General features: G+C 39.5%; 1 protein-coding gene across 1 annotated transcript in view; it reads right to left on the bottom strand.

Moving 5' to 3' along the window:
* Positions 1 to 26,302, bottom strand: part of PTPRC (protein tyrosine phosphatase, receptor type C) — a 66,391-nt gene that overhangs the window by 26,370 nt on the left and 13,719 nt on the right. Inside the window, exons 3-8 of the mRNA XM_009283217.2 lie at positions 4,968 to 5,063; positions 4,041 to 4,136; positions 3,656 to 3,682; positions 3,064 to 3,201; positions 2,199 to 2,285; positions 792 to 824 (exon numbers count right to left, since the gene is read on the bottom strand). Coding sequence (XP_009281492.1) covers positions 792 to 824; positions 2,199 to 2,285; positions 3,064 to 3,201; positions 3,656 to 3,682; positions 4,041 to 4,136; positions 4,968 to 5,063 — 477 coding nt within the window. The remainder of the gene's footprint in view (positions 1 to 791; positions 825 to 2,198; positions 2,286 to 3,063; positions 3,202 to 3,655; positions 3,683 to 4,040; positions 4,137 to 4,967; positions 5,064 to 26,302) is intronic.

Here is a 26,302-nt window from a genome sequence, read left to right as displayed (position 1 = left end):
AAAAGAAAAAGATAAAAGAGCAAACAATGATTTTATGACAATTTTTAAGAACCATTATATGTTTTATGGCATTCCCAGCACCATATGTGTTTTAAGAATCATAACATACAGCAAAATTAGCTGCTCCTTGTTCTTTATTTTTATTTTTTATTTATCTTTTACTTCAAAAAATTGTTTAGTCAAAACAGAAAATTTCCTTAGGAAAATATTCTTTTAAATAATTCTCTAGTTAGGAAAACTAAAGAATTAAAAAGATGAACATTCCAGAACCAGATTTGCTTTAATTTAAAATGTCAGTTCAAAGTGAAATACTTTGTTTTGACACATTGAATCATTTGTTTGAACAGAAATTTCAAATTTTCCTATTCAAAGCATTTCATAACCATCTAGTAAATAATGGTTATAGTCTATTCCTGAAAATTAGAAAGGAGAGGTCTCTAATTCTGGAGAGAGTTAAACCAATGTCCAAACTTTAGTTTTACTCTAGTTATGAATCGCAGTTTGCAGCATGTGATTATCAGCATGACGGGGAAAAATTAGAGAGGGCCTAGTGGAATGAAGGCAGATCTTTTCTGCAGCCCTGGTATCAACAGCCTAGTGCAGGGCAATTTAACAGAACTGTAAATGGAGATGAGAAGACCAGAAATCTTAATAACTTTAATCCTACTCTTCCAGAATTGGAAGATGGTTTATAAAATAACCTGAGATGCTTACTGATCAGTTTTCTGTATTTCAGTTTTCTGATTTGGTCAAATTTCAGGACTGAGAAAAATAAGGGGTTTGGTTCTTACCACAAGGTTCTTCAGTTGTCACTATGGGGGCTTCTGTAAGAAAAGAAAACAAAATTAATGTGTACCTCAGCAGGTTTGGGGTTTTTTTGACTCAGCATTGCTGGAGGGTGACTGGTACTGCCCAAAACTCTTCATTCAATATATTCAATACAAGTAATTGTATTTAGCACTCCACTCACATTTGAAAAAGGGAAGAAAACATCAGCTACCTATAACCCCATTTTTTAACTAGTTATTTTAGGGATCACGTGTCTTTCATCATTTTCCAATGACACCACTGACTACAAATCAAACTGGTTATTAATAACATTTCTGCATACAAAGTTACACAAGGATATGCCAAAATCACACATTCTCATAGCCGTATGATAAGCTATAGCAGCTTCCCAGGATACATACGCTGTGGAACAGCTAACTGAACAGTATCCAATGTCACTAAAGAAACAAAATTTACCTACTTTTTTGCACAGCTACTCTTACCTTTGGAAAGAGATTTATGCAACAGTACAGATCGTTTTACAACTATTTTTACACTGAAATACCCAAAAGAAATTATGAGCTGGTATTTAGAAAACCTGTACGGAAGCTTGAGCAAAGAACTTCATCCTGAAAACAATTACTTAAAATATAGTAAACTATAAGTATTACCAAAAGAGACTGATAGCTAATTTTTTTCATAGAAGATAGGCCTTAGATTTGCATCCCTCCAGGATGGGAGTCATCTGGCTGAGCAGTGCCCCTAATGAGAGGGTAAACTGAGAGGGTCCGGGGGACAGTTACCAAGATGGTTAGAGGCAGAAGACCCACAAGTAAAAGTTAAGCTCAGTTTGTCAAAGAACTGACAGCAGCCTACAGCTACTTGAAGGGCAGTTACAAAGATGGTAAGAGTCCAACTCCTGGATGTACTTTGCTGAAACACACACATATATTTTACTGACCTGAGTAGTTCCTTACAGCCCAATTGCAATAATAATGTGTGAAGTGCTTGCAGTATTAGATCCCAAGAAAATGTTAATGCTGAGTGAAACAAAAAGGAAGCCACCAGAAAACAGAGAAGCACACACATCTGTGGATGTATTTATACTTTTTTGCTGCTTGAGCAAACTTCTGTGAATATCAAGAGGAGTACTGACACAGTAAAATTGACAGATTTACCCTCCTACTATGCCACTGTGTGGAAATAATTTCTATTTTTCACTTGCTTGACAAGTAGGAAATCTGGTATCTTTAATATTACTCACAAACTATTAATAAGATTCCTAAAAACACCCTTAAGTTTAAAGCAGTTGTATGCCTAATTTGTATGCTTAAGTTTGATAAAAGAAATTCAGAACGAATTCCCTCATTCTAACACATTTTCTGTGCTTGCAGTATCATAATTGCGATAACTGTGTGCAAGTTTGTCACCTATTGTGTGAGTGGGGATGATCCCAGTGTTTGCTCGCGTGCTGACTGGTGAGATGGTGCTGTGCAAGGATGTTGAATTGTAATCATCTGTAAGGAAATAAACAACATACCAGCATTAAAAAGTAAAATTCATTATTTCATATGGCTCTGTCATCAGTAATGTCTTACACTACAGCCCTTCTCCGCTTTTTTTTTTCTTCCAGGATTTTTGTAATTTAGAGAAAAGTGCCGAAAGAAAAATCATGTTAATATATCCAGTAAAACAGAAAATGAGTATTTAAATAGAAAGCAAGCTTTTAGGAATATACCACTTACTAATGAACTTTGCAATGTACAAATTTTTTTTTTGTCATTATTTAGGCATAATCCAGGATGGAGTCAACATAAAAATGGCGTTAATAATTGTGAACTGGGAAAAACTAGAACATTTTGCTATGTTCTTGCAGTAAAACACAATTATGAATAGTGCTTGTGCTCTTTCAGAAACAAGCACTCCACTAGTGTTCATTTGCCAGATCACATACCTTGCTCACTATATTACTTACTGTATCGCAGTATTTATCTCCCTGCTTATAAACCATTGACAGGTTTCTACATTCTCTTTTAGGTCCATTCCTATTGCTCTTGCTCTGGCAATAGCCTTGTTGACAGCTGCTGGCCTTTTGATACTACTGTGATGACCTCAAGACTTGGCCATCGGATACCAGATCCTGGAAATAATTCTGGTATTGCCACCATGCCAAATTGCAGATACCTTTTCTATTTGATGAACCATAAGCTGGAAAATGCTACCCTGAGGCTAATTACTTCATTTTCCCCTACAGTTCAGAGAGCAGTGAGTGGCATCTAAAGGAAGACGGCAAACCTGATGAAGCATTCTTGAAGGCAATGGGACTGTGTGTGGTGAGGGCAGCAGTGCTGCTGCGTGGTGGGTTGCTGAGTCCCAAGGCAGGGACGGAGCCTGCATGCGTGGAGAGGTATGTGCTGTCTGCAGGAGACACACCTGTGGTGAGAGGTACAGCAGTTTCATTAATGCTTCAGAGGCTGCCCGGTCAAGGAGGGAGGACACAAAGCTGCACACAGCACAGGACTGCTGTGCAGGAGCGCTCTCGAACTGAGGCACTGTGAATTTGTTAGTAAGCAAAGGCACACCGAACGCCCAAGGTGTTAGGGCATCCAACAGGTGTCATTTGAACATCCAGTAAGTATAATCCTTTTTGGCGCTGACTGCACCTCTTTCATGCTAAATGTTGTGTTTTAAAATATACTCAAATTCATGACTCAAAACCAGACTTGTCTGATATTCTTGCCTCTTAAGACAGTGTGTTTCATTTCATTGGGCTGAATGAAAAGGCATTACACACTCTGCAAGATAACTGTGCACAGGAAAAGTAAAGAAGAAATTATCAGAAAAAAACATCAATGCAGATCTGTCATGTAAATTAAAAGTTTCTTACCAGGTGTAGTCACTGCTGACCCAACTCCTTAAAAACAGAAAGAGAGAGAGAAAGTGTAAATTAAACTTTCAAGGAATTAAATACAATCATATGCCAAAAATATAAAAAGAAACATACCTTCCTCCCAACTATTAGCTGAGCTGTCCCCAGGGAATTACACATTCTTAAGTAATATTTAGTGGCATGTAGCAACAACCAGACCCCCAAAATATCAAGCATATCATATGTGGACTGATATTGTCCCCATTAAAAATCTCTCTTCCTTGAGCCAGGAGTCTGTGCTGTGCAGCCTGAGGGGTGGAGACAGCATCAGGAAGGCTGTGGTGGGTGCCAGTTCAGCTGAAACAGAAGAGCAGCAATGCCATGGTCCCGAATTCACCATTACCTTCAGTGGTGGCTGGAGGTGAGAGTGATGTGGAGCGTGCAGGTGGAGGTGACATAAGGGAGGGAGAGCTGGCGTTTGCCAGATTTTCATCTCCTGCTGCACAACGGGGAAAAGATATCATCAGGTGAGCAATGCATGAAAGTGAGAAGCTCGTTGCAAGCAGAAAGGCTGCCAGCTGCTCTCTGAATTATATTTCTCCCTCCAGCACTGGCCAAAAGAACACATTTCCATTGCTCTCCAGTTCCTGCACAGGCTGTGCAACACATCTGTTTGGATTTATTACAAGAGCATGGCTTGCAATTAGGTCCGCAAGACCACTAATTCCAAATTCCCACCAATTTGTCTGGGATGCCTTTGTGGCAGAGAGATTTGATCATCCCTTAGCAAGCTGTGGGGGATGCACTGATTTCGGGTGTTTGAAAACACCAGCTGAAGGGGGTGAATTAACGTGCAGCTTGCAAAAATCCCAGACTGATCGGGGTGTTCTTGTTTTGTGCTGTTGACCCAGGAAGGACCCTCTTCCCACAATCATCAGATACTGCTGTGGTGCCCGAGGAGCTCTGCATGAATTGCAGGAAAGTGCCACTGTGACAGCTCAGCATGAAACTCTCATCTGAGAGCTCAAGGGGAAGGGGTGTCCGTAGGGAAAACATGAACTCGTAACAACAGCATGTTATAGCTTGAATTCTAATCGCTTTCTTTGAAAAGCGTGTTTCAAATTCCCACCTTTGATTTAATTAAAATAAAAAACTAAATACGTCCTCATCACATTAACAAATTTTGCTGTAATATAATTGACCTCAGACAACATAAATCACCAGATTGCTTTAACAGTGATGGAGTTAATCAATGTATGATAGAAGTAGATGCCAGTTCAGCTAAAACGGGAGAAGAGCAGCAATGCCGTGGTCCTGAATTCACTGTTACCTTCAGTGGTGCCTGGAGGTGAGAGTGATGTGGAGTGTGCAGGTGGAGGTGACATAAGGGAGGGAGAGCTGGCAGTTGACAGATTTTCATCTCCTGCTGCACAGTGGGGAAAAGATATCATCAGGTGAGCAATGCATGAAGGTGAGAAGTTAATCTATAGTAGAAAAAGGCCAATGGTTTGTACGGCTTTCTCTGAATCACGTTTCTCAAGACAGATTTGACTGGGGGATACTTAAACGTTTTCATGTTTAACAATGTATTTTGCAATACCAAAAGCTAAAACCCTCAAAATCTTGTGTATACAAGTACAAGCAATGTCAACAAAGAGAGGGTGACTTTTTGCTGAATGAAGAATGAGTTTATTGCTAAGAAGAGATACCAACACCAATTCTGTTGTCAAGAAAAATCCTACCTGTCTGTAATTCTCACTATACAAGAGCTGGAAAGCCAAGCCTCGGCATTCCTGAAGGCCATTTACTTTCCCTAATATTAATTTCTAAATGGCAGCGCCCTTCCTGGACCATCCTGCTGATATTTAAGAATCTCTCCAATAACTCTTATCTCCAGGTTATGAATTACATCCTGACTAGAGCTGGCAGCTATGATCTTTTCACACCTATAAAAACAAGCCTCAGTTTTACACTCTACTTTGAAATCCTGACCCGAAACTTTTTGCATTTGTGTAATGTAAAATTTCTGTTGCAAGAGAGACAAAAATAAATGGCAATGGCTGGAACCATGAGTTTGTTCTCATCACTATATCTTTTACTCATTCTGAGGATTAGAAGCTTCCACTTTGACATAAGAATCCTGAAAGCATGCCTGTTCCCTCAAGACGTCTCTCTCTAACACAGCCTGCTATGCTTTCAGCAAGGAACAAATTTGCACTTGTTCACACATTCCTTGCTGTGACTGTCCACAAACTTTCATCCACTCATTTGGCTCTTCATTTCTTTCCCTTTTTCTACTAGTTCTTTCCCACTATGTTTCTTTCCTGGATTTTTTTTTTTTTTTTTGGCATGTGTGTTTTTCAGATAGCACTTCACTGTTTATAATTGCTCTGTTACTTCAGCTTCCCCACATGGTACTTCACAACTGTTGTAGCTCTACTCTTTTGAAAATAAACTCCTTCAACCTTTAAAACAAAAATCCAGGTTTATGTGAAAAACTGCATTACTTATGAAGGATACATGTTCTGCTGCCCTGTTCATGTGCCAGGGTCAAAACCATGTCTCTCATCTCTGACACAGAAGCTCAGCATAGGTACATCTCCCGGGACTCCAAAGATTTTCTCCTCACCGACCCAGCAAGCAACAGCACGAGTTGGCTGCTCAACAGCTACCATGGACTCTGCACCCCGTATGGACAGTTCAGAAGACTGACAACAGCCATTAAAAAAACACGACCAGTGACAACAAAGTCACCTGTGGAGAGTGAGCAATTTCTTTATGCTCAGAACTGTCATGAAATGTGCATAAGCCGTGATATATAAATGAATGTAAACACTCATACAATGAATGCAAAACACCCTAAAATCTTGGAAGTACTTTCCTAGTGAGCAGCTGAATTTGTTGTGGACTGTACATTATTCAAGATCTCTTCCTACAAATTAAAATTTGGAAAAAGACAGTAATCTGATATTTTAAAGAAAAAGTATCAACAGAAGTCAAATGAAGCTCAGCTAAAAATAGTAATGCAGGGCTAGCTACTTCATTCGTAATTTGTAGAAGTGGGGAGGTGTGTTGCCTAAAATCTGGTCCATGAGATGAGGATATGGGCCCGCCTATAGTTTGTCTGAAATCATATGAAATATGTCAAAATAAAATTGTTCTTAATTGTAAGAATATAATCTGTAAAAAATGTAGTAGACTGACAACAGACTGAATAAGACGGGTTTAGAAGCCACTATATTAACAGCTGTAGTATGTTAACCCATTTATCTACACACATTCCCATTGAAACAGAGGACCACGTATACTTTTCAGAGCTACAGAATGTTAGCGGATGAAAGCGGATGAAGCTTCCTAACCTGGGAGATGTTACAGATAAGAAACAAAAATACAGATGATCTTTTGAACTATCAATAAATCTTCAGCATCTGAAATCTCCAGAAAGGACTGGAACGTTTATTAACAGCAATTGTATCATCTAACTGTATACATTAAACTGCCAAGGAACCTTGTAAAAGCTAACATGTATATTCATTCTTATTTGCCATAAGCAATTCATTTTCAATGTATCTTCATGTTTTTTAAATTCAGTGTTTGAAAGCAGGCAGTTGGTCACTCTAAATTCCGTAATATGATTTTTCTTTCTCAACTGGCTTATCAGCTGAAGAATCAATTGTTCCCCCCTCCTTCCCAAATCATACTTTGGTTCAGCAGAGTAAATATACCTCAATCCCAAAATTAACTTTCTGTGAGCATATATACACAGATCAACTTTCACTTAGATAACTGTTTCCAAGAAAAGAATAAAGGGAGTTGCGGGAAAAGTCCTAAATGAAACTCTGCTCAGAGATTAGTGAAACATTCAGAAATACTTTTCAAGCTATTTACTGATCTCTAATGCAAACATGATGGAGACAGAAATATATACTTCAGGATTCCCTCTTCCAAGTGAAGTAAGATAATATGAGCAAAAGAGGGCTCATAAGGTTGTCATAATGTTGTATTTCTGGTTGCCTCATTCATTTCCTTAAGATTCCCATGAAAGTCATTTTCCCCATCCTCTCCCTTGTAAAGTTAGGAATAATGCTACTAGCTTAAATATAGCGTGAGGTTTATTGCCCACTTACGGTGACAGATGGTAAAAGTTACACGCAATCACAGAACTCGAGGTTGGAAGTGACCTCAAGAGATCATCTAGTCCAACTGCCCTGCTCGGGCCAGCGTCAACTAGAGCAGATCACTTCTTAAAACAGTTTGGAAAACGATAGTCCTAGATTGCCCTTTTTCCCCTCCAAATAAGCACTGGCATTTTAACAGAATTCCATGGCCGTTTTATGTCCTTCTAAGCATTTTAAAGGTCTCCTGCTCTTCTGATTCTAGTCTATTATATGATTTATTATAGCAAGAGACTAGGACGCAGCTGAAAAGAATCCAATAGGTGGCACCAGAACACTAAAAAACTCCTCTCCAACAGCAAAGCAGATACATTTCCCCATATAACCTTACTGAGAGATACTAGGCAAACTGAAGGAAAATAAAGAAGGATCCCAACACACCAGACTGTTACTGCAATATTAATAGGCATATTGCTACAATTAATTTATTTTTCCCAAAAAGTTCCACAGCTAACAAATACGTCTGAGCTAACCTCGGGTTAACAAAGTTAACCTCAAAGTCAAAACTCTCTGCTCATGTTTATGTTCTAAAACATATCTCTGGAATCTTGAAGGCTGAAATCTAAGAATATCTTTAAAAATTTAGTAAGGATGCCCAACACCAAAAAACCATGCTGTGTGGTATGAAAGCCTTATGATTACCAAACTAAGCAAGTTGGTCTGGGTTTAAACAGAAATTATCCCAAACCTTTTCTCAAATCTTAAACTACACCCAGTTATAAGACATTTTTAAGATAATATGCATAGGATAGGCTCAGATAATGTAAGTGGAAGAATCAAAGTATACAAAAAGTTCCTACTACTGAAGGAACTTTTCTAAGCTTCCCTTTCCCTTCTCTCGATTTGGCCACCAGTTGGTTCCTGCTGACTTACCTAAAAGATTTGCAACCCATCAGTAGTGTTTGAGCAGATCTGGCCTTAGTCGGGTGCCTTGCAAAAAGATACAACCAGCACATCCCACGGGGAGATGGGAGCTTGGCTAATAGCTTTCATTCCCTTTCCTCCCTGGCTACCAGTTGGCAGACAGAGTGCAGCTGCTGCTTGAAAGAAAGGTTTTAGATGGGACGATAGGCTGTCAATGACATACACCTAAAACAGATGAGCTGACCACCCTTTCTCCTGAAAGCTCAGACGTACAGGCCCTGGGAGTGAAACATGGGACTAATGTATTTTGAAGAAACATTTCAATGTTCAACAGAAGAGTAAATGGAAAAACTGTGAAAGAAACCAGGCCACAAAAAAAAGCCAAACACTTCAAATCCCAAGGACAGCAGGCTGTACGGGTCACATTTGGAGGTACAGGAGCTGCTGTATCGCTGCTGCAGTATCGCTGCTGCAGTAGTGACTCCTGCACTTGCTGCAGTGAACTGTGGTCGCACCCGTATAAGAAGTTACTGCTTGCTGCTGTCCTCTCAGGAAAAACAGAATAAAGTCAAAATGCTTTCCACTTGGCAAGGACCAAGCGACTCACCAGAAAACAGCTCAGACCTAGGATGTGTTAAACGACACTGTGTTCCAAGTAAGTCCAGGGTCTGGTCTTCTCAAGCAGAAGGAAGCACCAGCAAACATTTCCTGTGAGCGTGTGTTATTAAAGGAAACTCAGCTGATAAGATGGAGATACTGTTGAATTTGCATTAAGAGCCTAAAAATATTATCACATTTATATGGGCAAAAGTACATTAGCTGATGACAGGGAACACAACTTTTAACTCCATTCTGCTGCTTAATTTGCACAGTGGGTAAAATGGGCCCTGTTTTGTATTTCCTGCCGGGCTGAGCAGGGGACTGCGCTTGCATGCCAGTCGCTCAGGCTGTCCCCTCTGCGCACAGGAGTGCTGCAGTACTGCATTCATAGAATCATTAAGGTTGGAAGAGACCTCTAAGATCATCGAGTCCAACCGTCAACCCAACACCACCATGCCCACTAAACCATGTCCCTAAGCGCCTCATCTACACGTCTTTTACATTCCTTGATGCACACAGCATAGAGAAATGTGGAAAGGAGGACCCCTTTCTGCTAATAGTGCATTTGGTGTTTTATCTAGCGTGGTACCATACCAGCTGGCTCTTCACATCCAGCTGCACTCCGCCTGTCTTTGCCAGACCTGGGGAGGGGGCAGAGGAAGTAATCCTTCCTCTCAGCCTTGTGTCTGCAAAACCATTGGCAGACGGGTTTTTCTGCCAGGAAAAATGCTTAGTGATTCTGCAGAGCTGCTGCCCTTTTCCCAGGATCTCTCCACCTTTCGGCATATTGGACAGACCCCAGCAACCCCCACCGAGCAGCACTTCACACAAAGCAGCTAGTGTAGGTCCAGATTCTGTCTTCCCTCTCTTTACAGCTGAACGGCACTGCTTCAGCAGGGTCAGGGCTCTTCACATCTGCACAGAAAGCAACAGGATGTGGTCTACTTGTTCAGATGGAGTAAAGCTCTTTGAGGGGGTCTTCTAGCAAACAGCACAGACATTAGTCAGCTCCACTGCAAGCCAATACTAAATTGCAATAAAAGAACAGTTCCTGGTGGGAGGTGAAGGGTGAGTAAGGCAAGGAGCCTTACAAAACACTGCCAGTTGCCCTTCTTTGATTTATTTTTAAACTTCAAGTGGGATAGGATGTAATTCACACCTACTTTAAGGCTCCCTTGTGCTTCCAGAACCAGCTAAAGGGACCTTAAAGTAAATGAGCATCAGGGCCAGAGATGTTACTGCTTCTTTTTGCTGCAAACACGAAATAAAGGGATCCATTGCTACTTTATAAATAAATCTGGGCAGACCTATGAATAGGCTAGCAAACACTTAAACATCTGAGTAATACTATACCACAGAGGACCCCTCAAATTTTATAGGTGGGATCATGTGTGATGAAGCGCTTTCATAATCACAGACTACAGAATTACACTTTATTCTTTATCACTAACTCTGGGGAAGAAAAAAAACCCAACACTGTTCCCGGTTTCTGGACAAACTGCTGCTTTTGAAAATTGATTAAAAGAATGCCATATAAAGTTCACATTAAAAATATGTGAAATTTTGCATGCTCTGAGTCAAAAAATCAAATTACCCATTTGAGTTTAACATGTAGAAACTTCTCAGGTAACTGGGACATTTCAGAGGGTCCTAAAAAAAAAAAAGCCTACGCTTTTGGTCATTGAAGATGCAGCCACAAAATTACTTTCAAAGTAATCCATAATCTAATTGGTAAAAATCTTCATAGCCCTACAGCAATCATAGGAAAGCTATACGTTTACTGTAGCTGAGAATTAAAATGAAATAAATATTAGAATTTCTATTCCTACAGGCAATATTTACAATATTTATTTTCACCAGAAATTAGGGATAAGAAGTTGAAACTGTAAATTGTAATTTAACAGAAATTCTGAAATGTTTTGATTGAGAAACGCCAATTGTTTCCTTTTTGCATCAGGATGTAACATTCATTCTGACTCTCCAAAATTATAATTAAAATCGTTTCCATTTGAGTTTCTCAAAATATTTCCTTTTATACAAGTTCATTAATAATTGCCCCCCATAGTGGCTCCTTAACATACTGCAGTCATCGCCTAAGAGCCTGATCCTGTCACTCTTTCCTACCACCTTTAATCTTTGGTTAAAGTATGTATCTGGGGAGCCAAAGGCTTTTTCATTCCTGAGACACTTACCAGTGCTCAGACCTGAACTGCATTGTGGAAGGCCTAGTCTTCCTGCAAACCACATCTCAAGCATAAGTGCAGGCCTACACTACAGTTAAATATGACAGGATATGGTATTATTTTTTTAATGAAAATTGACCTTTGAAATTAATGCTTGTGGTAGATGTGGGTGATATCCCAACATCTATGACCCTCTCCTTGCTGTCCAGCTTCCAGGACAGGAGTTGTCTCTCTCCTCCCCAATTTCAGAGTCAACTATAAGCATTAAGCAGCAGTTACAGCATTGGAGAAGACGAAAAATGCAAATCAACCAGCAGTGAAGTGCAAGGGCAGCAGCCAGAAGAAGGAGATGGAATTGAGAAGAATTTATAGCTGCCAGATACAAGGAGAAACACAATGTTGCAGGCTCAGGAAAGAGGAGGAAGTAAGAACATCAAAGTTTGTCAACATTCATCAGCTAAAACAAGTTAAAACCAAGCATAACTTCTGCTAACATACAGAGCCTGTCTTAAGGAAAGGATGAGAAGAAAAGCACAAGAAAAATACTGAAATAATATTTTTTTCTCAACTAACCTGAAATCAAATTAAATATTTCTGACCATTTAAAAAAAGGAATATTCTGATGATGCAAAATAAATTTAAGAGTCTAATTTTTCCAGAGAAAAATAAAAACACAGAGAAAAACATAAATTTCCCTCAAGAAATATTAATTTCATGAAAACAACATTTGTTACCAATGATACCTAATTTCTCAAAGCAGTGAAGTGCAAGGGCAGCAGCCAGAAGAAGGAGATGGAATTGAGAAGAATTTATAGCTGCCAGATACAAGGAGAAACACAATGTTGCAGGCTCAGGAAAGAGGAGGAAGTAAGAACATCAAAGTTTGTCAACATTCATCAGCTAAAACAAGTTAAAACCAAGCATAACTTCTGCTAACATACAGAGCCTGTCTTAAGGAAAGGATGAGAAGAAAAGCACAAGAAAAATACTGAAATAATATTTTTTTCTCAACTAACCTGAAATCAAATTAAATATTTCTGACCATTTAAAAAAAGGAATATTCTGATGATGCAAAATAAATTTAAGAGTCTAATTTTTCCAGAGAAAAATAAAAACACAGAGAAAAACATAAATTTCCCTCAAGAAATATTAATTTCATGAAAACAACATTTGTTACCAATGATACCTAGAATTTCTCAAAACCATAAACCTGAAGTAGAACAAAAACTAAAAGCAGTAATTCAAATACTTTTTGCCATCTACACAGTTCTTGCAAACTTAAAATAAATATCCGGGAATATTGTGTATTTAGCAGGCAGAAGTAAGGCATTTCTATCAATTGCACTGCACTTTAAATGACATCCTCAGTCTTCCTAGGAGGACTTTAACTACAGTAACCCACTTGTACGACTACAGCTAACGAGGCCTTTGCTGCTCTGTGGTTTCTCTCATGCTGTTTACTTCTGTTTTTCTTCTACAGAACCCTACTCAAAAGGAAGAGGGTGCAGCATACTGTGGTTTAGAGCTTAAGTGCTTCCAAATGGTGAAACTGAGTTACCATAGTACCCACATGCTCAAGCAGTCAGACCTATCTTAGTGCTAAACCACAACTTCTCTAGTGCAGTCATGAAATTTCCCTATTAAAGTCCTTTTCACCAAATTTGCATTTGTAATTATTTTTAGTTGTACAGGTTCATTACTATGATACAGTGGGGGGTGGCAATCTTTGGGATACAGTCCAGGCTGCTTCGCAGGGAGTACTTGTCACCCTGTGAATTGTCTGCAAGAGGGAAGAATATCAAACCCTGATGTAAGTTACTTCAACTGTGAAAGGCTAGCTACTATACAGAGTCATTAAGAAACACCTATACATGAGGAATAGAAGATTGGCTGTGATATTTGCTTGGCAATTTTGTGCTACATGCAAAAGAAAAACTGTGTTAATGTTTGCTTTGCCTTTTGTCTGTTTTCAGTATTTGTGCATGTATAAAGTCAAGAGCCACACTCACCTTGATACCATGCTAAACTTGTGTGTTGTCAAGGGCCAGTCCCTAACTTTACTTACGACTTTTCTAGCCCTGCTGTACCTTCCTTGATCTTCCTTTCCCACATCTACCACGAACAGAAACACTTGCCCCATATTGCTCTGCGTAATGATACCGACAGGCCCGTTCTGGATTTGCTGAATGCACATTGTTTATGGCAAGCAGGAGGAGGAAAGAACATGCAACTACTACACTGTCCTCTCAATTCCTACTCCCACGTTTTTGCAATTGCCACCTGTATTAGTCCTGGGGAGCTATTGAGCACAGCTGAAGGCAGCTCAGTTCTCAAGAATTTTGACCAGAAAAGGAGGCTGCAGCTGAGAACCGACTGACTATTGGTGCGAGTGTGAGGTAGGGGCAAACTTCTTCACCTCAGACTATCTCATTGGACCATAAGATAGTCAGATATTTATTTAAATATCTGACTTGCTTCTCTGTCTACCTCTGAGTTCCTTCAAAATAAAAGCATTACCTGGTATTGTAGATCCCTTCCCGACTGCACATTACTTTTTACATAATTTTGCCAGCAATAGAAAATGGGTCCTTTACTGTGCAAAACAGAAACAACTTGGAAATATTTCTCTAAACTATCTTTAATCAGCTCAAATGTCAAACTATAAACAGTTTAGTACTGTATGAATAGCAGCATTTTAGCCACTGATAATATAAAGCCTGCTGAAATCAGAAATATCTTCTGTTTGGTAGAGATCTATTAGCATGAAGTCCTTGGATCAACAGCTCTGTACCTGCTGGGAGCATTATATCAGTGGGGACGCTAATCAGTGATTTTCAAAAAGATGCAGTCAGTGATTTTTAAAAAGAAATGAACATTTCTTTCAAGAAATGACATCTGTCTATGAGCTTTTCCTTTATGTAATAATATTTTTCTCTGATCCGTTGCTATGTTACAGACCCAAACAAAAACAGCTAACTGGCCTAGGGGAGATGAGGAAGGAGCGCAGATGACAGAGATACATAGTTGGTATTCAGGTGCTCTGAACATCTATGTCTCCAACTGACATCACCTGGGTTTGCAAATACTTAGCTTTCCTACAAAATAGGATCAAAGCACAATCAAAAATGGAAAGAAAACACATAGGCTCTGAAAAGAGACCATAACATTTCCGCTAACTGGCCTAGGGGAGATGAGGAAGGAGCGCAGATGACAGAGATACATAGTTGGTATTCAGGTGCTCTGAACATCTATGTCTCCAACTGACATCACCTGGGTTTGCAAATACTTAGCTTTCCTACAAAATAGGATCAAAGCACAATCAAAAATGGAAAGAAAACACATAGGCTCTGAAAAGAGACCATAACATTTCCTTTAATCTTTTTCTTTTTTTTTTTTTTTTTTTTTTTAACCTCAGGCCCTATTTTTTTTTTTTTTTTTTTGTAACCTCAGGTGCGCATTGTATTCTGAGCCAGTAAAGAGTTTTAGATGGAAGTCTGACTTTCAAGGTGAGGTTGCTTCCTCTTAATTTAATTTATAATGCAGAAATATCAGTATTCCTCAATCCCAGCCATAACTGCTTGGTGGTATGTTCTGTGGATGCTGTATAAGGCAACTTATGCCTGGAAAGGTTTCAGTCAGACAAGATGGAGAAAAGGAAAGGAACATTTCCAGTGTTACAAAGGGAATATTAAGATTAAAAAACAAATAAACCAGCCAACCACAAAATTTGAGACAGGTATTCACAAATTCTTAGAAAAAGTCTATGCTACAAACAGGATCCCCAAACCAGAGTCTAATGCTATGTAAACTCACAAATCCATCCTTTTATCATCACAAATGGCTAGTCCTTAACAAACCACTTCTTTGGTTTTTATGCATTGCAGATTTTTTTTTTTCATGAAAAAGGACATAAAGGTGCCACAGGAGTGCCATGGCTTGACCTTGGCCAAGGGCTGAGGGCAGGGAAAGCAGGGCTGAGTGGTGGCAAACAGCCCCATGCCAGTGAGACCAGAGTGTGATGAACCACAGAGCAACACTCCACCAGAGAGCAACACTCAATACTGCTGCAAAGGTGTAGCGGGGTGTTCCTGGGGGCTGCTCTGACACTCTGACAGCACCTGGCTATCGAGACCCTCAGCAGTAGGGGCTGGGGACAGGAACAGCCCCGAGCCCGACAAGTCTTTCCAAAGCTGCAGTCACAGAATACCTCTGGTTTAGTGACACAGGTAAATGCACAGGGAGTAGCTGCACTGTTCCCACAGGACAGTTCTTTCCGTCACCAAGGTGAAGCTCCCAGTAATTCAGTATTGCTGCAAAAATCACACATTTCAGATAGTGCTCTGAACACAAGATTTCTCACACTTGCAGGAGATGCCAAGTGGCTCACAGGAGTGGTGATCTAAGGACTGCAGTGATGCTTGCTGCTACTGAAGCATCCCTGTTACAGAGCCCAAGGTTGGGGCTGGGGGGAGTCAGCTCCTGTCTTTGATGAGAACAGGTCCCGTGGTTCAGATGAGCATGCTGGAGTCAGAGTGAGGATCTGACTTTATCTACTCACAAGAATGGCATGACTGTTTAATTGAATTCTCTGATGATTGTGCAGTTCAGCCTTAAAGAAAACTAGCTGCTTTATTTCACAGCAGAGTAATGCACGTGCCATTGTTCTGTACCTCCAGTGCACAGCGCTGGGTTTTACTGTGCTGTTACTCTGCCTGCACAGCCCCAGCCTTTGAAAGATCCTTAACTACAGCAGAGGGGCACAAATCAGAATAAAGCAAAGGGTTATAGCAAACCCTCCACAAAAATTTAATTTTCCAGTGATTTGTCATTTGTATTTGTATTTTTACAGCTTCTTGCTCCAAGCTTAACGGGACCCTGAGCAGTCCCTGTGCTCCATCAGCCAAAGTCCCAGCTTCACATCTCCAAGCAGTAACACCTAAATTATCCTGCTAGTCTCAGTCATCTCCCATGACCCAGATTTCTTTCAGCATTAAGAGAAGATCCTAACCAGCACTGGCTGATAGACATCTAGCTTCCGTTTCTTAAAAGGATAGAGTGTACAGAAGGAAAAAAAAAAAATCAGCCAGCTCAGTGGAGAACTGTTCCCATACCAACTCTGCCTTCTGGGCAGCTTCCTCACCCTCCTGGGGCTGCCCGCTGCAGCCAGCAAACTCTTTTTGTTTCAAGGGAGAGTGATTTTACTTGGTTACTCTCCTGACCTTTTTTTCCTCCAGACATTCAGGCCAGAAATGATCAGAATTGAATATCATTCATCAAATATGCTACTGAATAACATTTTTGTTGTTCATAAAATATTGTGACAAACAGTATTCACTGATTAACAGCTAAATCAACTATATACTTGTTAGGGTGCAATTTAAAACACAGTAAAATCTACACATAAAATGTTGATAGGAAGCATCATATGGGTCAGATTCTACCACCATTACTCATGCAAAAATCGTTTGAAAAGTAAATCATTCAGTGAAGCATATCAATATCTTTTAGAGGACTGCCCGTTAAAAATTATTTATACATATTTCCTATATAAACTAATATGGAATCATTCATTTTTTATTGAAAAGCAAAAATTACCAGTATTTCCATTAACCAAAATTTCCTATATTTGATATAACCTGAAATCCATCTTGTACTCAGCCAGCATGAGGAAAGTTGGGACTGTGATTAAGTCCTACCCAGGGATTCCACATTTTACTACTCTGTGAGTGGTCGGATGTACCCTCCCTATCTCTGTGCCTCTGTAACATCCCCTGCACAGTGGAGATAATGGCACTATTCTACTAAACTGGCATATTGCAATTAGAAATTCATTAAAAATTATGAAGTTTGCAGACAAGGGATCTGAAAGTGCTATTAAAAAAAAAATACGCTCACATCTGTCTGATTGCATAAACAGGAACAGTCGCAGGGCTGCAACAAGAAACTCCTAGAACTCGAGCTCCCCAGAATGCCGTGGACACACATACAAAAGCCTCTCACAAGCTCAAAATCTGGATTGCAAAACCTGGGCTCTGCCCCTTCAGGGAAGCTGAGCCAGTGCTATCGAGAAGGGACCTGTACTTCATGTCATGCCAGAAGCAACGATGAACAGATTTCAGAAGAGAGCTGAGCACACACAACTCCTCCTGAATTCAATAAAAGCTTTGAGTGAAAGTGGTTTCTCAATCCCCTTTCCTTCTTTATTTATTTTTTTTTAAATCAGATCATCAATTTTGGTGCCCAACTCTGGGCAATTACCTGCATTTTAAATGTGTCCTTTTTTTACTCTTTCTCTGTTTGCTATTTTCATTATAACAAACATGAGATGTGAGCCCTGAGTTTAACTAACAATCTACCTGATAACCATAAGCAAAAAGAGGGGAAAACAGTTCATCTGATTTTGTTTTAAATCCTGTGCTGACCATTCTTTTCTGAAAGACAGTGTATGCTTAATGTTCCAGGAGATGAAAATAAAGGCTCAGAATGGAAGGACTCCACCCTGCTCAAAGGCATTGTGGTGCCCCGTATCCCAGCAAAGAACCTGAGAAATCTAAAGCTCATGTTCCTCAGGATTTGAACAAGACTAATTTCAGTATCGCTTTAAATAATTCAAGGCAAAAGGAACATAAACAGTCTATGCTTCCATCTTTTGTATATGGCAAGCAATTTTCATTAGCATTTCATAAATATTTTCCTTTTATTATACTTTTTTATTTTAAAAACATTAAGTGAGCAGTCTGGGAAAGAAAAGTAAAATCAAAGATACTAGATAAAGATGCCAGACAAGAATTTATTTAGGAAAAGAATTTTATGGACCTTTCAAAGTATAGGGACCCAGGGAAAGCCCTCAGGCCAAAGCTAAGAGAACATCCAATTTCATGCTCCAAATAATTTTACACTCTTTATATAGGCACAGCAATGCACAAGCCAGGAAATTCAGCAGACCTGTAAACATTTCTGATGTCTAATAATAAGAAAGATGTATATAGTGGCATTACACATCTTATGACAATAGCAAGAACAACTCCCACTTGGAAGTGGGAGGTCAGAAACCTGATTTGATCTGTGAAACAAGTATCAGTTTGTATACACACATACACATAGACAGAGCAGTTTGGAAGTAGCATGTGTAATGTCTTCTGTGAGGACAGATGGAAAAACTGAAGCAGAAAGACACAGTATGTGCAAATGTGGGTAAGATTTTATTCTTTCAAGGTTTATACTTTAACAGCATTTGGTTGAAATGCTGATTAATTTATGACCACGTGACCTGGTAAAATTAACTGCTCTTTCATTTTTAACTACGGAAATATATCAGAAATTTTTAAGTTGTGTAGATTAAGACACTTGGAGATATTACTTAGCACCTATACAGCATTTCATACATATGCCGCACAAATTTGGTAATATGAACAAACCAAAAAAGACAACAAGTTCTGGCAGGTGTTCAAGAAAGCACTTCTGCACACAGATTTGTCATTGACTTCAGTAGGAATTAAGCCCATAGTTTGAATTAAGATGATGTTCTGAATCAGGACTGCTACAGGGTCCGGCGTGTAAGCACATAACAGATCTCTAATATCACCCCAGCAACATACACAAATAGGAAGTGGGGACTGACAGCGCTTAATTCAGCATTCAGCTCTGCTGGCTCAGGAAGGCACGTGAGCCTTTTCTCTGCTTGCCACTTGGTGCACATAGACCAGCTCCAGTGTGGAATCACCGGGCTTTCCATGGGCTGCTCTGCACCAACATGTATGCTGTTAGGAGTACTTGGATAAACTGAACTACAATCAAAACTCTGCACAGTCTAAAGCACCCGCAGCCAAACTCTGTGTCAATTTGTCTGTTTTTATAACATGTCATGCTGCAAACTGAAAATTTAAAGGCAGTTTCATTCATATTAAAATTATGAAAGACAATTTATAATGGTGCCCAGCATTAGCAAGGCAATTGAGACCACTATACCCAAAGACTCAAACAGGCTGCAGCATTTCAGTTAGGATTTTCAAAATTACCCTCACATCCAGAAAGTTTGAAAAAAAAAATCTATAAAAAAGTAAAATTTTAGCTTCTGGATTCCCACTTTGCTGCACAAGATTGTTTTGTAGGAAATTCCACGGTCAAGAATGTATGATGCTCTGCTCATTGTAAAGTCTGCTGCAAAATCAATCGATTGTGCATTGTAAACACAATGCCATGTCTCTTTTTCCTTTTGGAAATAAATTATGTTCGTTATGTACATTTACATAACCAAGACCCAAAGTAATTAAGGACAGGCAAACAGCACCTGCAGCAATGACGGTGTAAAGCTATCTGAAATAGTGTAGTGAAAGATAAGGCAGGAAACCACCAGCCTTCTTTAGGTTGACAGGGCCAAAGAAAACCTTTACAAAAATTAGTAAACTCCCAAGAAAATAAGGAACACAGTTATCAGGGAATGGAAGTCCCTACCCAGGACTTAATGTGTTTCTGTTAGGGGATGAGTAGCCAATCCTCTATGACCACGGCAGATGGTATAAAAGACAATTGAATTAAAGGCTCTCAATTCATTTTGGCAGATGCCTGGGGCATTTAGCTGCCCCAAAGGAATATCATTCTCTGATGAACGGAAATGAAACTTTTACAAAAGCATTCTCCAAAGAATGCAAGAAACAGCACTGAGGTCCCGAACACCTCCTACATGAGCTGACATCCCCCCTGCTCAACGCCCCATCATGGCTGATTGGGAAACTGGCTGTAGTGGAGGAGCTGGCTCTGCAGAGGTGAGTGGCTGATGGCTAAGTGGGATCCCACTGCACTTGGTATCATGGGGAACTTCTCAAATTAGGCCAGTTACAATCTATTTGACCATGGCTTTCTCCCTGTGAGCAAGGGTCTACATTATATAAGGAATGTGGGCCTCTTGCCAGAACATCTGCTCTCCAGCCAGGAGCGCACTTGCTTTTACTTGTGCAAAGGTACACAATGCTAAAATGGCTTAATCGCCAAGCATGTTTTGTCTTTCAGTTTTAAGTTATTGGCAGTTGCTAATGAAAGTCTTTTTTTACCTCATCAATGTTAATGAGCTTTGGCACTAGGCTACCAAATGTGGTTGTAAAAATCCTGCTTCTGCAGCTAGTTGCGTTACTGCTTGTTCAGGGACCTCTCTGTCTTGCTTTGCTGTACCCTGTAGTCACATCCTTTTTGGCTATGAGTCATTACAGTTAATCAGCCACATGGTCAAACTCCCATTTCAGTATAAATCAACTGCAGTTTAGATTTGAGTGGCTTAACCATGGGAGGGTTCTCATTGTCTTGTTAAGTTTCTGCCTTTGGACCTTAGGGGACAAAACTGAGAGGACAATGTTAGTGTTTACCCGTTAGTCAGCCTGAAGTTTTGCTTACTCTTCATATGCTGGTTTGGCAGCGATATAGAGATATCACATAAAGTAAATAAAACCCACTGCAATCTACCACCTCACTAGGAAGGGGCAGAAGAATTATTTGAACACTTAAAAGTAACAAAACTGTTGTTAAATGTGCTTGGTCTCTAGCAGTAACTTTGTCCAACAAAATGTCTCTGCATTAATGCTGACACTTAAAACAGCTTATGATGCAGTGCTGATACATTAATGGGCTAAGAGAGGGGTTTGGGGCTAGCTGCAGGTCCTGCAGGGCTCCACTGCTTTCCGCACACACCAGACAATGCTACTCTCTGCTGGGAAGCCTAAAATTGCAAAAGCCATATGTGATTGGCTACTTCCTGCCTTTTTTTTTTTTTTTTGCCTTCCCCACCCCACCCCCAGATGGTTAGAAGTTCCTGATTCTCTGCTTCTTCTGAAGCAGTTTCAGCAGCCTACCTCTAAAGTGCAATGGTCCCGTGTCTAAGGGGCTGATCCCCTCCTGCCTGGCTCTGTTCATTGTCTTATCATCATGCATCTGCTTATGTCACGCTCCAGGAAACTGGTCCATGACTCTGGTGATGCCTCCACAGCACAAATATCCCCATCTAAAAGATGTGTCCAGTCTCCATAGCCTAAACACTGACCCGTTCTTACACCAGAGTTTCACTATGAACTTGCAGTTGCTTCAGAACTGCCATCTAGGTTGCCTATTCTGGGATGCCTTGACAGTTTGCTATCTCTCTGACAGCTTGATCAGAAATTCTGAGATTTGGAGGTGACGAGATCAAAGAGATTGGTTCAGCCTTCTACAAAGACAGTAATTTAGTTCTGCTTGTCCAGCAAGCCTGTGACGTGACCATGGCACTATGTTTATCATCCTAGTCTTGACCAGAATTCACTGGGGGAATACTGTTTGACTTCAGGTAAACTAGCAAGCTTAATGAAAATTTATGTTTCTTTTCGGATGATAACCTACTCATTTCAGAGGAATTTCCAAAATAGACCAGTCAGCCCTGTTTAATATTTATTGCTAAAAATAAATAAAAATTTAAGTTCCTACCCTCATTCCTGTCAAACACAAGAATAAAATGTCCATTTCCACCTAGCCTGCAACTTCATCTGAAATGTATACGTATTCCAGAAATAGAACACAGTTGAATTTTTTTAATAATTTAAGGCTGCATATTTAAGTTTTTTGAACAAGGATAAGAACAGACACAGGAACTAACAGCAAATAATGACTATAGATGTACAAGAAGAGTTGCTGCCTTAGCTACGAATTATGGGAACGTAGTCATGTTCACCTGCAAAACTAAAATGGCAGACAAGTAGCCAAAGCTGATTTTTGCTCCTCCTCTGACACCACCAGGAAGAGGCTGAGTTGCATCAGCAGAAGATCTAGCTCAGAAGGCACGCTTTCAACTGTACAGAGTATAAGGGAAATCAAGCATAACTTTTCAAGCATTTTGGTGTTTTAAGAGTGTTTGCAACTAATGGACTTCTTTCAATTTCCTGGTAAATGACAGCCTGCAAGAACTATACGGTGTCACAGGATGTGGGTGCCTTAATTTTATCTCCATTTTGCAGAGCACTGGTCTGTAGTTAGCAAACCAGCTCTCAGATTGCATTGTAAGCAAGCGCCTTCCCGTTCCCATGGCAAGGCTGCCTGTCAACCCGCAAATGAGTAAAACTTCCTCAGTGAGGTAAGGTGAATAGTAGCAACATACAAAAATATTAACACTTCAGCCTACATCATTTGAAAACATACAATTTTGCAAAACTAAACTGCCAGAAAGTGTAGTTGCCCTAGTGACTCATCTTTCATTTTTAGCATGCTGCTTTAGCTACAAAGCACTACACAAGCAGCCTCTACAATGACACAAGCCTCATGGTACATCACAGTATGAGACAGTTATTATCTAAGAAATAAGACTGTTTGTAGTTTACCTTCCATGAGCATTACCCTGTACACAGAAAATCCAGTGACTGTCCCGGATTAGGAAGATCTGAGTTGCCCAGTACAAACATCCAAAGTATTTTTCCTTTTCTAGTTCTGCTATTGCTATTTCAAGTATTTTTTAATTACTGAAGGTTCGTTGATCTAAAGCCCAAAAAGCCACCTTTAAAAAGATGATTACTGTAGTACATTGACTATCGCCACCATAGCAACTGATGCTTAGGGAATTGTTTTTTATTTTTATTGTAAGTCCATATTCATAAGTCCTTCAGGAAATTTTGGGTGAATCCCACATCATTCAGCTCTGAAGCTTACTTCCTAAAGACAACATTCACAAGCTTTAAGCAGAGTTCTTTCCTAAAAGAAAATCTAGCATTAAGAAAAAAAACAAAAACAAACAAAAAAAGGCGATGGGTCCCATTTCTTCTCTTCCCCACTGCTCACAGAAGCAAACACCCTGTGCTGTTACACTGCTGTGCCGCCTTTCCCATAGCTTGCATTATTAAGCTTTTGAAAAATTCTTATCAATACAAACAGTTTCTTCAATTTAAATTAAAAAAAAACCAACAAATAATTCTGTCTGCTTAACAGAATTACAAAAACTAAAGAACAGCAAAAAATCAGTTGATTTCAATAAAGTTGCCCTGATAGATCATAAGTGCCACTGAAAATAAGGGTTCCTACCCTGATTAAAGGTGCATTTATATAAAGAAATACAGAAAGTTCATTCTGATTAATTATTAGTCTGCTGACAGTACAAAGCTAGTGCAATGTACCTGGATGTGTCCTTGAAATGCCTCTGGCCTTACAAGCCAAGAAAGTGGCAGGAACTGGGTTTTGCAGGAGAACAACCACCCTCGCATCTCCAGAGAATCCTTTGAAACCCCCCAGGATCTGGAGAATCTGTACTGTATGATGTTTAAACCTTATTTTTTTTCTGTAGCATGCAGACAACTCCTGTCCGAGTTGAGAAACTCTAAGGAATCTTTTCGACTTCCTCTATTTATCTTGTAGCAAGGCTTCACCTATGAAGAAGGCATGAGCTGGGCTGGTGCTCGCCCATTTGATCATTACATTAATAAATGCATCAAAAGCAATATTAAAAACATGCACCAGTAAGATTGTAAACCCTGGACACTTAAATAATATGCAATCTAATTATTTTTAGCGAAGAATCATCAAAGAACTGAAATTCAGAAAGCATTTTGGATATTATAACAACAGCAGGCATATGAAAAGCAAGCATACCATAAAGATAATGAGCAGAGAGACCAAGCTAGGATCTATTTGCAATCAAACTGGTTTCTTCTCCAGCATTGTGAAGCTTCTAGATGGAATCTGCAAACAAGAAGCCAACATCCAACACTTCAAATACTCAGCATCACACACTGTCAGTCATTCCCAGCGTTCTTAATTATGAGTGAAATCTCCTGTCTCAGTATGAGAAGAAGTCATAGGGATTTGGTTTTGAGTTTGGTTTTGGGCTAAGAGCTTTGAAGTACTTTTTGTTCTGAAATGTGGCATTACAATGAATTTCGTGACAGATCATTTCCCTAATGATCACATTTCCTGTAGCGAGACTTCTCATCTGCCTCTATGACTGCACCAACACTGCAACCACACGCACTCTGCAACACCTTCCATCTCCAGTGAAAATGCTATTATATGCGCACAGATTGAAACAGGACTCAGAGATGTGTCACTGACCTAAGACATACATCAGGAGTCTGCATCACCAGCACGGCTGAACTGTTTTGATTTTGGGTTTGGATTTCTTTTACAAGGAGAGTAGATGGTAACTTTTATAGAAATCTGCCTCACTAAGACCTATAGTTATAGTCCTGACCATGTTAATTCTCATTTGCATTTGCCTCCTGCAGTACCACAATAATTCCAGATCATAAAATTAAATGCAGCTGCTAAACGTACTGAGCCCTTCTGCAAAATTACTAGTGCATTATTGTTATTTCCCTGCTCTTGATTTACTCTTGCTCATGCTCCAGAACATCTGAAAGGTGCCACCCTTTGATCTTACCCAACTGTGCAAGCAACCCTTTTATTTGTGCTTCAACTTGATACCCCTGCCCTGGATACCCCTGCCTGGAAGTAGGCAGAAATTTTGTTTTGAAGCTGACAGCAACCTTCTCCCAGGAAGAAGGATTAATATCCTCATGTCTTCCTCCACTAGCCTTTGCTGAATATCAGATTAAGTTCTTGTGTCCATCCTTTGGTAGGGTGACAAGTACTTTATGCAGAAGGTTAACCCAGGATTTCTGCAACTAGCTGAGGTGATGTACAGGCCTCCTACCACTTTGCTGATTGACTAGCAGGATTCATTAAATGAATGGTTTACTTCGCACAATCAGTGTTACACTCGCCTCTTGTTTTGTATTGTTCAATATGACTTTTTGCTCGTTTGCTACAAAATATGTGACTTCCTTTATGAAATAACAGTCACAAACAAACAAAAGTTTGAATTAAAAAATGCTCCTTCTTGTGTCTTCATTTCCCCTCTTTTTTTGCTTTTTACTCAGCAAAAGTTCCAGAGTATTTCTTTTTGTCTGACAACTTTCCAGGTGACCTTTAGAAGTCAACTCTCTGGATCTGTTTCCATTTAACCTGGGAATAATGACTTTTCTTTGCTAAAGTGTTTTGAGCTCTGTCTAACAGCAAGATATTTATGAAGGTGCACAAGTCCATTTATGAAGCAGAAATATTTTATATCAGCTCTACAAGGTGACAATTTGCTATGATGAACAGGTGTCCCAAGGCTCTTTTCTTTTGCATTTTCTTTAATAACTAATGTTTAGCAGCATTTACTAAAATAAATACGTGGTCTGATTTCTGCAAATACATACTTTTCCCTTTAATGACACAAACATTTTGCAAGGTAATATTGTAATGAAAAATGTTCCTTTTTTTTTTAAGGAAATTACATTTCTTTGTCTCACCTAGAAGATAAAAATGACAGTCACTGACATTATGTTTCACTCAAAACCACTTATATGTGTATGAAATAATCAAGGTTCAGGTACATTCCTGAATGCAGAAATCTATTCTGAACCCTTCAGCATTTAGGAAGAGTTATTGTGTTTCTACTTACATACATAAAACCACATGCTATAAAGAACTGTCATCCTATTAATGGTTTGGGAATCCTGAATGGTGGCTATATGGTGGCTAAGGGATCAAGCCTTGTGTGTCTAGCCTGACAGTCATGTATTTTACTTTCACTATAAAGAATCCCACTGAAGTTGGCTCAAATTTAAACTAGTGAATAACTCTTTGCTTTCTTGAAGGCACAGATTTAAATAAGTAAAATTAGTAAAATCTTAGTAACATTTATTTTAAAGACAAGCTATTTTTTCTCAGGCAAAACTCTCACAAACATAGTTTGAAAGCTTCTCCAGGTAAGAGTTTTCTGAAGGAAAACTATAATCATTGCAGTAGTGCAGCTCTAACCATTATTAAGATACGAACGAGATGCCTTCCTGACTGGA

The sequence above is a fragment of the Aptenodytes forsteri genome, unplaced genomic scaffold (assembly GCF_000699145.1).
Source record: "Aptenodytes forsteri isolate BGI_AS27 unplaced genomic scaffold, ASM69914v1 Scaffold181, whole genome shotgun sequence".
Taxonomy (NCBI): Eukaryota; Metazoa; Chordata; class Aves; order Sphenisciformes; family Spheniscidae; genus Aptenodytes; species Aptenodytes forsteri.
Note: the sequence above shows the minus strand (reverse complement) of the source record. Positions and strands in the feature narration are given on the sequence as shown.